This window comes from Spodoptera frugiperda, chromosome 12, assembly GCF_023101765.2.
Source record: "Spodoptera frugiperda isolate SF20-4 chromosome 12, AGI-APGP_CSIRO_Sfru_2.0, whole genome shotgun sequence".
Lineage (NCBI taxonomy): Eukaryota > Metazoa > Arthropoda > Insecta > Lepidoptera > Noctuidae > Spodoptera > Spodoptera frugiperda.
The window spans coordinates 6741835-6755775 of record NC_064223.1 but is presented as its reverse complement, the minus strand read 5'-3'; the positions used below and the strand labels follow the sequence as shown (position 1 = coordinate 6755775).

Below are 13941 nucleotides of genomic sequence, written 5' to 3'. Positions count from 1 at the left end.
GTATCTATTTACTACTTACATACTTAAAAATGATTACATATGTACCTACAACAATTCATTTCCTTCATAGTCTCCTTTATAAAGTATCCAAAATAATGGATATTTTTTTCGAAGAATTACAAATAATAGTGGATGATTGCCGATGAACTCCAAGTCAAGAGCCGCAGTTAGTCTCACTATGCCACCGGCTGTAAAACATTAGAAAAACAACATTACAGTAGCTACTTAGGGGGCCAACTAACTACACTATACCCATATGTTATTTAAGTCGTCTTAATATAGTGCGAATACTGAAAAGAGTAGGTATCCAGGTCTTAACGTCGGGATTTGTTCGGCAGGTAGTGTTATTAGGTTTGTCGAAGACGAAATTCTCGCATCTAACTACGCAAAAGTAGTTCCTTCGCCATATAACACTGGCAGACAAAAACACAAAACTAGCGAAAGTAAAGATAGATCCTTCCTACCTACCTGTGAATGTGAAACTACTCATTTTAGTGAATACAAACAATTTACTGAGTACTTATGTTAAGAAGGTAACTACTGAATAAGATAAACCGTCTCATTGCGTGTAAAAATCTTCCACGCACGACCTACCTACACATTAAACGATACATTTACAAGTAAATAAGGCAAACAGCAGACCCCAGATATCCTAAAACTAGCTAGCGTCCATTTATGAAGAATAATTTTAGTACATACACAAGTAGGTCAGTGGGACAAGCTGGGATATCGATCAGGACCGACATAAAGTTGCGCGCATTATATTTTAAAGCTTTCATTTAATTTCTAACATTGAACTCTACACTATAGCCATAAAGGCCATGAACAACCTATTATTTATTATACTATTCATTACTGTGCACGAAGAAAGGCAGACTATAAGCAGCTCATGATGAAGAGTCCCTCTGTGACTCGAAGCTAGTAGAACTTTCCTACTTTAATGTGTGAGTAAGACGTAATTTTTTAGTTAATTTAGACTACGCTTTCTGTGTTTTTTAAAATGAGGGCTACGTAATCGACAAATCAAATTAACTGGGATTCGAACCCGTACTTAACATTCCACTAGACCAACGAAGCAACAATCATTGTTATTTTGAGAAATAACTTCGACATGAATGTGCCACAAATGGGTTTTGTCCAAATGCTAGTGATATATTGTTGTGGACTACAAAATCAGATGACCTTAGTCGCCTACACCTACGTAGCTTAGTCTAGGAGTTTATTAACCTACCAATGACATGTAAAGGATTCGTCAACCACAACTTAATGTATGTATGACTATGTACATGGTTTGTTTGTACGAGTTAGGTATTTTATTTCATATACCAAGTACCTATATAGGTACAATTATTTTTAGAATTTCAGGTCAACAGATTTGTGTTTATTTTTTGACGATTGCAAAATCGATGTTACCGTGAAGTTCATATCTACCATTTTAGCTTATTAAATAATTATAATAGCTTATTATGTTTCAATTATGACTTGGCTTTTAATATACGAAAATCTAGATCTAATATGAGGTTAGGAAAACGGAATAAATAAAGCAAATTTTGTGTAAAAATATAAGTATTTATTGACAGATAAATAAACTATTCTTCGTTCGCATAGTAAGCTGCGACAAAGTCAATGTGTCTGCCGATGAGGATTGCAGCTACGAAGGGTCGGTCAGCGTGGAAGGCAGGCACGGGCGGCGCGTTGATCATAGCCGACATCATCATGATGCCCATTGCTGGAATACAAACAGGTTCATGTAAAAAACATAGTACGACTCATTTTTCACATTACATTATTCCAAAACCAAAATAAATGCAACGACTTACATATAAAGCCAAGACACAAGGCATACGGAGAGCGCACATCGAGCATTGTATGACTATAGGTCCCTACTTCTTGCACCGACCAACACTTTGTGATGTGTAAGTACGAATTTGAATAAACATTAATGATAACTAAAAAATATTTGTTATGTACAATCCAGTCTCTCTCTCTCAATAATAGGTGAATTATATCATTAACCTATTCTTGTTATGTAGGTACTTAGTTAAATAATAATTATTATTATAATTACATGAACTACTACATCATAAAAAAAAACATTACAGTTATATAAAATAGATAAGTAGTATTAGGGCTTGTGTCTATGGTCTTCATCACATTTCATGTGAGGTCATGCAAATAATGGGTAGGCAACGTCAACATCTGCAATCATGCACCAGTACAGTGTTTCGTATAGTTATTTAATAATTTTACATAGTTTCATTCATGAATAAAATCATGTTGTACTGTAAAACGTTAACATCTCCAGTGGTTGTGAGACTGCTTGAGACTTACGTGTCTCGATTTTATTGTACTATATTTCACTATGGTCACTAGTCATATACTCATTTAGCCTATACATATATTTGTACGATGCGTAGATATCCACGTAGGTGTTGTAAGAGATTGTGCATCTCGTAAACAATATTATTACATTTTTTCAGCATTACATTCAACCTGATCCATAATCTCCATAGGAGAGTGGTGTGAGGTTATGTATGTATGTTCATTCAACCTAAATAATTTAGGTATATAGGATTTCGGTAACGGCGACCCTTATAACTATCTCATGCCGTGTGCCCTGATATGACAGGCAAGACTGAATTTAGTTTTGAAGTAAGTATGTACTGTATAAATGATGATTGGTTAAAAAAACACCGTGTGGGCGTTACTTTAATAAAATATATATTAATTATTAAACATTAAAATAGACTTTTGTAATAATTTTTGAATTATAAAATAAAAAGTATTAGTATACTTGGTAGCTGTAAATACAATATATTCATTATAGTTTTGTAAATAAAATAAGGTTTTATAAACACAAAATTCAGAATATAGGTACATAATATTATCTGCCCATATCATATCTATTCGCTGCCGTAGTATGATGCCAGGAAGTGAGGAGTGTTTCCAATTACGATAGACGCCAGGAAAGGCCGGTTCGCGATGAATTGAGGGATGGGTGGCGGGTTCAACATGAGTGAACATGCCACGGCAACGAATGCTGGAATAACATATTAATTTACAGGATAAATAAACGACTTACATATAGAGAGAAGACAGGAGGCAAACGGAGAACGCAAACCGAGCGTTGAATGACTATAGGTCCCTACTTCTTGCACCGACCAACACTTTGTGATGTGTAATTACGAATTTAGCACCAGGGACGACTATTACCTATAGTTAGCATAATTATAACAAAAAAATATTTGTTGTGTAAATTCTCTCGGTAATAAACTGACATGATCACTAACCATATCATTAGAACTTGAGACGCTATATTTACCATGTTCTCTCATGTCTATGAGTATGTAACTCATAGACATACATAACAATACTCATAGACATTATTAAATATATCGTACCTAATTATTAAAAATTAAAATTGATTTTTTTAATAATTGTTGAATTATAAAATAAAAAGTATTAGTACTTAGGAGCTGTAAATACAATATATAAATATAAATTAAAATGTTAGTAGGTATATATAGACATATAATAAATGTAGATATATGTATCTTATCTATTCGCTGCCGTAGTATGATGCCAAGAAGTGAGATGTGTTTCCAATTATGATAGTCGCCAGGAAAGGCCGGTTCGCGATGAACTGAGGGGTGGGTGGCGGGTTCAACATGAGTGAACATGCCACGGCAACGAATGCTGGAATAACATATTAATTTACAGGATAAATAAACGACTTACATATAGAGAGAAGACAGGAGGCAAACGGAGAACGCAAACCGAGCGTTGAATGACTATAGGTCCCTACTTCTTGCACCGACCAACACTTTGTGATGTGTAATTACGAATTTAGCACCAGGGACGACTATTACCTATAGTTAGCATAATTATAACAAAAAAATATTTGTTGTGTAAATTCTCTCGGTAATAAACTGACATGGTCACTAACACTATCATTAGAACTTGAGACGGTATATTTACCATGTTCTCTCATGTCTATGAGTATGTAACTCATAGACATACATAACAATACTCATAGACATTATTAAATATATATTACTAGCTACTTCCGCGCGGTTTCACCCGCTCTGCTCGGCTACTATTGGTCATAGCGTGATGTTTTATAGCCTATAGCCTTCCTCGATAAATGCACTATCCAACACAAAAAGAATTATTCCATTCGGACCAGTAGTTTCGGAAATTAGCTTGTTCAAACAAACAAACGGGGGTCTATGCCGTATACCAGGTGCAATTCCAGTCACCAATATAAACTGCATGGTAAAAAGTATACAGGTCTATAAGTACAGTAAGCACAGCTGTTTATTAAGTAGGTAAGAAAATAAAGATTGATTCAGTATAGAGACAATAACATTAGGTACAGGTTCCAAACATTTTTATCTAAGGATGTTGGTCGAATTCTAGGTCCGATATATAATTTATAACCATCTTTATCTTTATATTATAGAAATGCATTTAAATAGACGAATGAAAATTAAACACTTACATTATTTGTTGAATGCATTGAGCCATATAGTTTATTATTTTAAAGTAACGTCCAACCAAGGTGTTTATTAAAATATCAGATTATTATAAATTGGAAATAGATTTAATAAAATAAAATAATTAATACATTTTTAAGTAAGTTAAGTATTTGCATGTTATCTATAATGGACTATCCAACATAAAAATAATTAGGTATACAAATTAGAAAATTGGTTTAGACGTAAAAAAGAGACAGAGACGTGAGTTACTGTCGTATTTATATATTTTTTAGTTCCCACTTCGGCTTCTATTGGTCATAGCATGATTTTTTATAGTCTATAGCCTGCCTGGATATATATATTTATAGTATAGGCACAGGTATAGGCGAATATACAACGCATTTCTTTAGACTACGACACTCTTCGTTTTTGTGCATGCCACAAGTGCAAGTTATTGTTGTTTATAAAACGAGACTTGGTATTATATTAACACGTCAGTAACTTAGATTTGTCGGTATGATGAATAAAAGAACTGACAGCTAGTTAAAAAATTAAACATTTAATTAATAAACGAATATCAAGCATAACTTAGTATGTAATATCATACAACATATTTAATATAATATTGTTAACATATTTAATTGCGGTGTTAATAAACGTGAAGTACGCCACTATTCGAGAAATACATTTCATTTTCTACAGAACTTATGGAATGTTATTATAATAATATTACTAATGTTCTATATCAGTTGAGGTGATCAATGATATGACCAGTTTATTGGTCTATGGTGTGATCAAATTAATATTAATATTATTATATTTGATCACTGCATTTACTGCTGACTCCTCTATTACAACTTTTGTACGCTATTATGTCGATACTTTAATGGTTAAGAAATATTACAAGTGTGTAAGTGTGCTTAATTTATTAACACCGTGAGTTCGAGCATACTGTCAAAGCGACATCGTTATCAATCGACTTGGTGTCCGTGGTAAAGTAGGGTCGTCGCTCGCGAGGTCTGTTTAGTCTCTGCCGCGATAGGCCCCGATGAAGAGCAAGGCGCGGTCAGCGCCAAACAGCAGGTAGAGGAAAGGCCGGTCAGCGCGGAAGCGGGGCGACGGCGGGCGAGCGCAGCGCAGCATTACCACCATGCCTGCGCCACACACAGCACTATAGTTCATCGCGCGGAGCCACGGGCCGGTAGCGGGCCAGCACGGCCGCGTGGCCCGCCGCGCGCACCAGCCACAGCGCCGCGCGGTCCGCCGCGAACACCGGCGCCAGCGACCGCGCGCGCCGCGTCACCATCGCTGCGCGGCACACCACACACATCAAGCACACACACCGACACGGCAACTAGCCAGCCACTACCACACAACCAAGCAATGCCAACCACACCCGACACAATATCATAACATATATGTAACACAAGTTTCCCATAGGTAGTCGTATAGGTTCCCGTAAGTAAATAGATGTCCCAAAAGCTCTGTACACCTAAATGAATTCATTGAAGCGAAATATGAATATGAAAAATAAATTTATTAAAAATCTAGTGTCTGACCGACAAGTAAATATTAGTTAGATGTAGGTAGGTACTTTTGAAAAATGTACCAAATATATCACAAAGTTTACTTTGAGAAGTTGTTCTTTAGATAACAGTGGGTAAGTATCATTTCTATTGAAAAAAAGAAAAGAAAAACTTTCCAATAGAAGTACGCCATGACGTTTTAGATACGTGTTAGTGACCGACAGCAAAATACAAAAATATCTGTGGCTCGCCTACAACCTTATCGAGGAGTCTGTTATCGTTTTTAATCATAGACCTGAACAACTCTGGTCTTCCAAACAACATTCCAAGTTAGTAACCGATAAAAAAATGGATAACATGTCAGATTAAAGTGTTATCTTCTCGTTGGTACGTATAGTACGGTCAACGAGGTGTCAATGTAAACAGTGCAAGTTTAGATGCAAGACTCGGTTTGCCGTATTAAGGTACAGTCTCGGATATAGGGTTTGATGAATGATTGTTTTGCTACCACAAAACAGCGATAATTCTAAGTAATGAAAATTCGTTTTATATGCATGAACTTGCGTCTCTCCAAATGTACCAGCCGGATAGTATAGGCTCGGTTTAGGTCCCTGACATTCGGTCTGCGTATTAACATGCGTTAAAAGCTTGCAGTAGGTACTAAGAGTATTTGTCATGCTTACCGGTAGCCGCCGCGGCCTCAGCTCCCTCCTCGTTCACCTCAATGAAGGCTTTCTGCACCGCCTTCGACACGAACAGAGGTTCGGCCACATTTAGAAGCTTTGTCAGTCCCGAATTGTCACGGTTGAAAATCGATTTTATTCCGAGCTACAACAAACAATGGCACTTAATCTCAAGGTCATACAGGCAACGGCAACGCTATACGCACTGAACTGAAGCACAGTTCAAGGTCATACTATTTGGCTACTAAGTAGTAAAAAATGGAAGGTCGTAGATACAATCAAAGTGTCTCACGAGTTTAATGTCGTCTATGTGACCATGAACAGCTTTTTTGTATTTGTAAACACTCTAAGGATGATCCAAAAAGGCGGATACAACTGCGTTAAGCTTAGCTTGTTATTATCAATGATGACAGATCTATTTCAAAGAATACTTTAAAATAATTACTGCCAGGCTAGACTGATGTCAATGAATTTTGATGTGAAAAAATTCATTAATCCGAGATAAGCTGTTGTCGTAAATTCCAAGTAATGTTTGTCACGAAATCAACAGAATCAGATGAATGATAAAATTGGAATTTTCCTCAACTTCAGTGTCTTATTACTTAACTTTTTAAGGTTGTTATATATTTCTATTTGTTTATTAATATATTTCTATTAGATATAGAAATATAATAAAAATATATGATTTCAAGATATTGCAACTCTATCAGGTATATAAACTCATCTATATAGAAACCAAACCAGAAATAGCATCAGTTCGGTTTCGTAACTGTGTTTCTTAGTGATGCGACAAATTATGCAATAATTAAATATCGTGTATATACAAAACTCTTCGGTTACTGAGTGACTGACTGACAGACAATGCATAACCAAAACTACAGGACCTAGGACGCCTCCTGAAAAGACTGTAGAAGAGCACTAGGTGAGGATATGCGTAAATCCCCAAGGGAACGGGAAATACGGGAATCTCCTGTTTATGCGTACGAAGGCGCTGGCAGAAACGAGTAATTAAATAAAATACAAACCTTGGGCAACACTTCGGTTAAGTCAATCTCGGTCTCAATCTTAAACTTGGGGATAGTAACTTGTACTTTAGTTCTGTACATTTTGCCAATCTCCGACATGAGGTCGAAGCCAGACGCCAGCTTGGAGAGTACGCCGTCGAGACCCTCGATCTCATTTGGAAGCACAATCAGCATTGATGCTTCTTCTCCCACGTACGGCATTTCTAATAGCTGTAACATAATACATTTCATACTTAGATAGTAGATATTGTAAGCACATTTACGATTAATTGAGATTTTTTATCAATTCCGTGCATTAATTGAGATAAGTCCAAATAATTTTGCTAATGTGACAGTTTTCCTCAATATATAGAAAAGAATCAGTGTTACTTAAAAAAATAGATTGAACTTTACATACAAAAAATAGATACAAATTTTCCTCAAGCTAATATCTACAGCAAAACGCGTCCAGGTATATTTTGTAATAAAATGGCGAATGTTATCATTTTAAATTCTTTCAATTTCAATTCCAAGTCATATGAAACAAATAATTCAATAGGCTATTCACAATAATAGTCCTTACATGAGACTATTAGTAACAGAATATTACATGTCCATAATATCCGTTACATAAATATAATAAGTAGCTATTGTATCGAAATAGATACGTAGGTACATTAGAAGAAATCCCAGACTATTCCTAGATACATACTGAGTAGTTATGTATTTCAAGAAACCCAATCACGCTCATTATTTATTTATGGAATCATGTAATGTAGGTGTTTGAAAATATATTTTGTTTATATTAAAAATAGGCCTATTGTTTACAAAAAGAATCTGGAATGCAAATGAGGAAAATCCATTTGTTTATATGATGGCTCATATAAACACCTATATGTAATGGATTTTCTACGTTCTACTTTATATTTTACAGACACACAGAATCCGAATAGGTAATATTGAATTATAAAAGTGGCCACTGCTGACCAAAGGCCTCTTCTCACACAGAGAAGATTTGAGCATTAATCGCCACGCTTACTCAATGTGGGTTGGTAATTTAAAACAATATAAACTGGTTTCCTCACGATTTTTTTCTTCACCGTTTGCCGGTGGGATCTAAATAATCTTAGAAAGTACATATAACATGGCAAAAGTCATATTTCTACTTGCCATTTGTAGGTTTCAAACCCGTACTCTCATACATGAGAAGTGGGCGTCTTAACCCTCCGTGTCACCAAGACTTCGACAGTTGTATATTGAAATGTGTTTGGACTGAATTGAGTTCCAGGTTTGTTTTTGTGATAAAGCATGTAAGCAGTTAGCGTGTCTTTAGAAAGAGTTATGTGGTATAATTAAGTGAACAGTGGAAGGTTAGTAAATAGATGTATTTGTACCTGAGCCTGAAGCTCGCTGCTCTCTCCATACAAATAATCATCCTCTCTGTACATCATGGGGACCTCCACTGAAGAACTAGCAGTAATGTGGAAGGGTTGGTTCATTGTGTTCTGCGGGTCGAACTGCTTTTTCCATGTTCCCTAGAAATTATATACAAGAAATGAAATATGGCCCTCAAAAATTAATCATATTAAGTTTTTTTTAATTATTATTCTGGTTTTCAATGTAGCAGTTTTACGTTAAACTAAGACATAAAAAAATACAAGTCAACATATTATAAAAAGTGTGAATATACTTACTTTGAAATAGAGAGCATTGATAAGTACCAGGCGAGTATCCCCATCTACACTGTCTGACGAGAGCAGATCTTTAATCTTTTCATTGGTTTGACTTTCAACCTGAAATATAGTTATTTCTATATTAATTATCCAAACAATTAAAAAAAAACTTCATAAATTACTTCATGTAAATCTACTTACCCATTTGTTAATATCCTGAACAGCGGCTGCAGAATTATTGAAGTCAATCTTTTCAATGCCTGCATTGAAGACTTTCTCAGCGTCCACTTTCAGAGAAGGTGACAGGTCATAAGGACCTTCCTTGAGGTACACTTTGTTTGCTACATTAAATGTAACTCCTTTCAAAGACTTCAACTTGGATGACACCTCAGAGAATGATGAACGGATCTGAAATATACCAAATTATTCTTTCTTCGCATTTCTTACATCATTCATTATCTAACTTTATCTAGTCTAAGGTTTCGGAATGAAATTAATATTTTATCATATCCAATTACTCAGTAGTGATAGGATCTTAATCTATTGAGAAATTTTACTAATTTTTATATTGGTAGACAGATGAATCATCAAGCAAAAACCAATTTCACAATCATTACTGTTGACCGATGACTGTTCCTGAACATGATACTATTTCATTAGAAACAGGTACAAACATAGAAAACACACGGTGATTCATAAAAAAATGAGTGTTTGGCTATTATCAGGAGCTAGTACTCATTATCATACATTATTTATGACTTATTATTTGACCTCGTTCATGTTTCGAAATAGTTTTCAACCTGGTGGTATTTAAACATACTACAACAAATATGTAGTGTAAATATTTATTTTACATAACTATTTGCATTTTGAAGCTAAAAAAATCAACATGGTTTTGTGTATTTATAGTCTTTTTAAGGTTGTTATGTTAGTGTATTTATTTAAGACTAGCTGACCCGGCAAACCAGAATTTGCCAAATCGGTCTAGCCATTCTCAAGTTTTAACGAGACTAACGAACAGCAATTGATTTATGTACATATATAATTATATATACAGATAATACTTACGGAGTCATCATTTGGGATTCCGAGGGCAGTCAGAAGCTCACTATGTGCAGGTTCTGTGGTACCAAGAGTCAACAGAGCTAACACAAACTCAGCAGATAGTGGTGATGACACAACACTCTTACCCTTTTCCAATTCCTGTTGAAAGAAAACTTATATTAATACACTAGTTTCCGCCCGCGACTCCGTCCGAGCGGATTTCGGTCTTCGCGTGGATGTTTTATTTCTCCATATTGAATAACTCTGACAATGACATCTTATAAATATCTATTGGGCCCAAATATGGCTAGGCCCATAATAATTAAAGAGATCCCTTTTTTGAGGTACTGCTGTTGAGGTTGCGTTTTGTAGTATAAAACTTTTTTTTTTTTTTATATGTATTTTTCCAGAATAAAAAGTATCCTATTTTATGCCCAGGATAATAGTCCCATCGAAAATTGTTATTTTTTCAATCAGTAGAACATTTTAAGTGTAGTACCTCATTGGATGTACCACGAGATTATCCAAAATAGATGGGACAGTCAACGTGTTAATTCATGTATTAATGTCGTTATATTATAAAATAGGACCAACCGTATCGGAAAAACACTAGTTAATTAATTTTGATCATAATTATGTTATAATTGATCCAATTTCGTGCATTCGATCTACTAGTAGTACTATTGGTTATCAATGTACTTAATTTGATTTTTAATTTATCAGAATAAACTACCAGTTAAATTCTTATCAGTTTAGTGGCAATTTAGTAGAATATTAATTACAATACTTTTCTTTATAAATATCTACATTATCTTTGATATTTATTAATACATCCGTAATACTTTATATTTCTTGCAACTAAGAACTCATCAATATCGGGTTTATCACAACTTATCATACAAGCACTTAATGAGAAATTGATTAAATAGATATTATTTGATTTTGATTGATTGCAGTCTAAGCATTTAGTTACATAATTGGGAAGATTGTTTTAATAAGGAAAATAATAAATGATATATTCATTATTTTCAAAGGGTAAAGCTACAAATAAAAATAGTAGCAAACAGTGATGAAGACGAACATTGCAAGTACTTGTGTAATCATTAGAATGAATTAGAAGCAAAGAATATAAAAAATACCTATTACCTATACAAATATAAATAAACATTATTACTGTTTTATATTATGTATATAGGCTAACTATAAAGTTAGTGAAAAAAGAATTGTTTTTTTTATAGTAATCATAAATCATATATAAGGTACTTGTATTTTATATTCTATTGTAAACATAGTACTGCTAACTGTGTAGGGAATTCCCAAACACATGAAGGATAAAGTTTACTGATTTCTTATTTTAATTGAAGGTATCTATTATGGTCTTTCAAATTTGACTATCAAAGAAGATATTTCAGTTTTGTAAGTACAGTTACTTCTTGAAAAATCAATATAATTTAATGACTAAGGTATAATGTAAATAGTTGGGTACTTACAACACAGAATTTGGCTGAAAATTTGGCAATAGCTGATGAAAGGGCCTTTGAATCCATGTTTTGATCACTGGTATTACTAGCTTCTAACACCAAAAGAAATGTAACTAGAACAATTGAAATAATTCTTTAAAATTAGCAGCTCGTACTGAAGACGACCACACACGTACACTAGCCGAATGTTTATGACATCATTGCCGGCGCGGCGCCGCCAGCCCGCCAGCCCACCTCGGCAGACCTCAACATCGTATGAATCACAACCAATGGTGGGGATTCAAGGCTGTTTATAATTAACCTCGCAACAAAATTTTTGATAGAAAAAGTGACAACTCACGTATTAAAGTAGTTAGATTCCACATCGATTACTACGAATATTGACAATATCTTGAATGTAACATAATTTTTACATTACACAGATACGTGTGATGTAAATGTACACCAATTTACTAAACCAATCATATGATTTTATTTAATCTTATCTTTATAAACACATTCTAAAAGTTGGTAAGTTAGGAAGAAAATAAGGCACGTTAAATATTATGTTCCAAACAGAAGCAGATATGTAAAACTTTTATATTTTCCTAAGAAATATGTTTTGGTATTACACAACTGAGATTTACTTGATTTGATGGATTTTATAGTTTTAGTTTAACAAAAGAAAACACAATAATATGTGACCCAACTGAAACATAAATATTTACAAAAGTAATGTCAAAGTCAAATTGAAGTTTAAAACGTGTTTTAAAATGTTAAACTAAACGCGTCGTGTCAATGTCAAAATTATCAAATAGCAACTTCAATTAATCATTCGTTTATCGTACAGAGTCGTACTTTTTCCTTTTTTTTTTGTATAGGTTTCGCGCCTGCCCTTTAAATGAGCAGATCAGCAGACCGTAGATAGAGAATCTATAAAAAAGACGGATCACCTAATATTAAGCAATCGGCACCGTACATGAACACCTGAAATTACAGAGATTTTACAAGTGTGTTGCCAGCCTTTGGGGGCTTAAGAATTTGAGGTTGTTAGGGGTTCAGGCATTAGGGAGGAGGGTATTTGGGCCTCTAGTAACCTCACTCATACGACGAAACACAACACAGGCGTTGTTTCACGTTGGTTTTCTGAAAGGCCGTGGTGTCACTCCCGTCGAGCCAGCCTATTATTTAGTTCCGAATCATAGCTGTGCCACACTTTCATTCATATTTATATTAATTATAGTCATGTAAAAGTCTGTGTTTCTCTTTAGTACCTAGATATTCAACCGAATCTTTTAGTTTGTAACTCTTGTAAAGTTAAGCGTCTATCGACCCGCATCGGACGCATCGGACGGATCGCATCTTTCGGATTGATGCCGATGAGTGGTCAGTGCGGTGCGGATTAGTGGACGCTTTTGTATGAGTTTTTATACAAGACAAATTAAAATCCGTTGCGTGCGATCCATCCGATGCGTGCGTTGCGGGTCTATAGACCTAGACCTTTACAAGTTGTCGACTCGTCGTGAGTTTTTACTTACAGATAATATCACCAGTCTGAAATCATTATTATCAAAGATAATTATTATTGATATGACAAGACTAACCTCCGTTGAACAGTCATAAAGTTCGAATGATCAGTATTAATAAAAAAAAAACATGTCTAAAGATGTCATTATTTAAAAAAATCGGTTTAGCTTTCAGCTGAATCATAAAATTTTTAGTTTTTAAAATGAAAGAAAATAAAAATTATAATACCATACTTACTAAATAAAAAATTACCTGTAAGTAAAATACAATGTATGTACACAAAATTAGAAGTTTAAAAAATATCCTATACAACGGATTTAGGCAATATGCATCCTGTTGCCCTCCACAACCACCACGGTGCGGATGTCCTCCGCAGATTCCTGGCTTTGGCAGGCGCATTGTGCCTCCATCGGATTGCCGTCCAGGACCTGTGCCACCAAATCCATGTATGCCTAAATTTCCTGTGAAAGGCAAGGCGAGGAAATACAGAAATTTATTTTTCGTCGTGTTCTTCCCTCTAATTGTAGTTCAAGCTATTCATGCACT

At 34.7% G+C, this 13941-nt stretch overlaps 1 protein-coding gene across 6 annotated transcripts; it reads right to left on the bottom strand.

Moving 5' to 3' along the window:
• Nucleotides 1-41: 41 nt before the first annotated feature.
• LOC118262546 (antichymotrypsin-2) lies at nucleotides 42-12614 on the bottom strand. Of its 6 annotated transcripts, none has more exons than XM_050697177.1 (9): nucleotides 12230-12597; nucleotides 11899-12002; nucleotides 10433-10567; nucleotides 9566-9772; nucleotides 9386-9484; nucleotides 9086-9226; nucleotides 7713-7922; nucleotides 6688-6832; nucleotides 42-188 (listed from the first exon to the last, which is right to left on the bottom strand). In XM_050697177.1, exons 1-9 carry the CDS (start codon nucleotides 12252-12254, stop codon nucleotides 46-48), a joined length of 1209 nt encoding a protein of 402 aa, XP_050553134.1. In that variant the 5' UTR covers nucleotides 12255-12597; the 3' UTR covers nucleotides 42-45. The 6 variants fall into 6 exon arrangements, with proteins under 6 accessions (XP_050553134.1, XP_035429894.2, XP_035429895.2 ...); XM_035574001.2 differs by lacking the exon at nucleotides 42-188 and adding an exon at nucleotides 1549-1729 and having other exon boundaries at nucleotides 12230-12614; XM_035574002.2 differs by lacking the exon at nucleotides 42-188 and adding an exon at nucleotides 2699-3040.
• Nucleotides 12615-13941: the final 1327 nt, after the last annotated feature.

Coding starts and splice junctions, on each gene's coding strand:
- LOC118262546 (XM_050697177.1), bottom strand. CDS start 12,254: ATGTGGAATCTAACTACTTTAATAC. Junction 10,568..11,898: donor TTTCAGCCAAATTCTGTGTT/GTAAGTACCCAA, acceptor TTCTTTCAACAG/GAATTGGAAAAGGGTAAGAG. Junction 6,833..7,712: donor TAACCGAAGTGTTGCCCAAG/GTTTGTATTTTA, acceptor TGTTTGTTGTAG/CTCGGAATAAAATCGATTTT.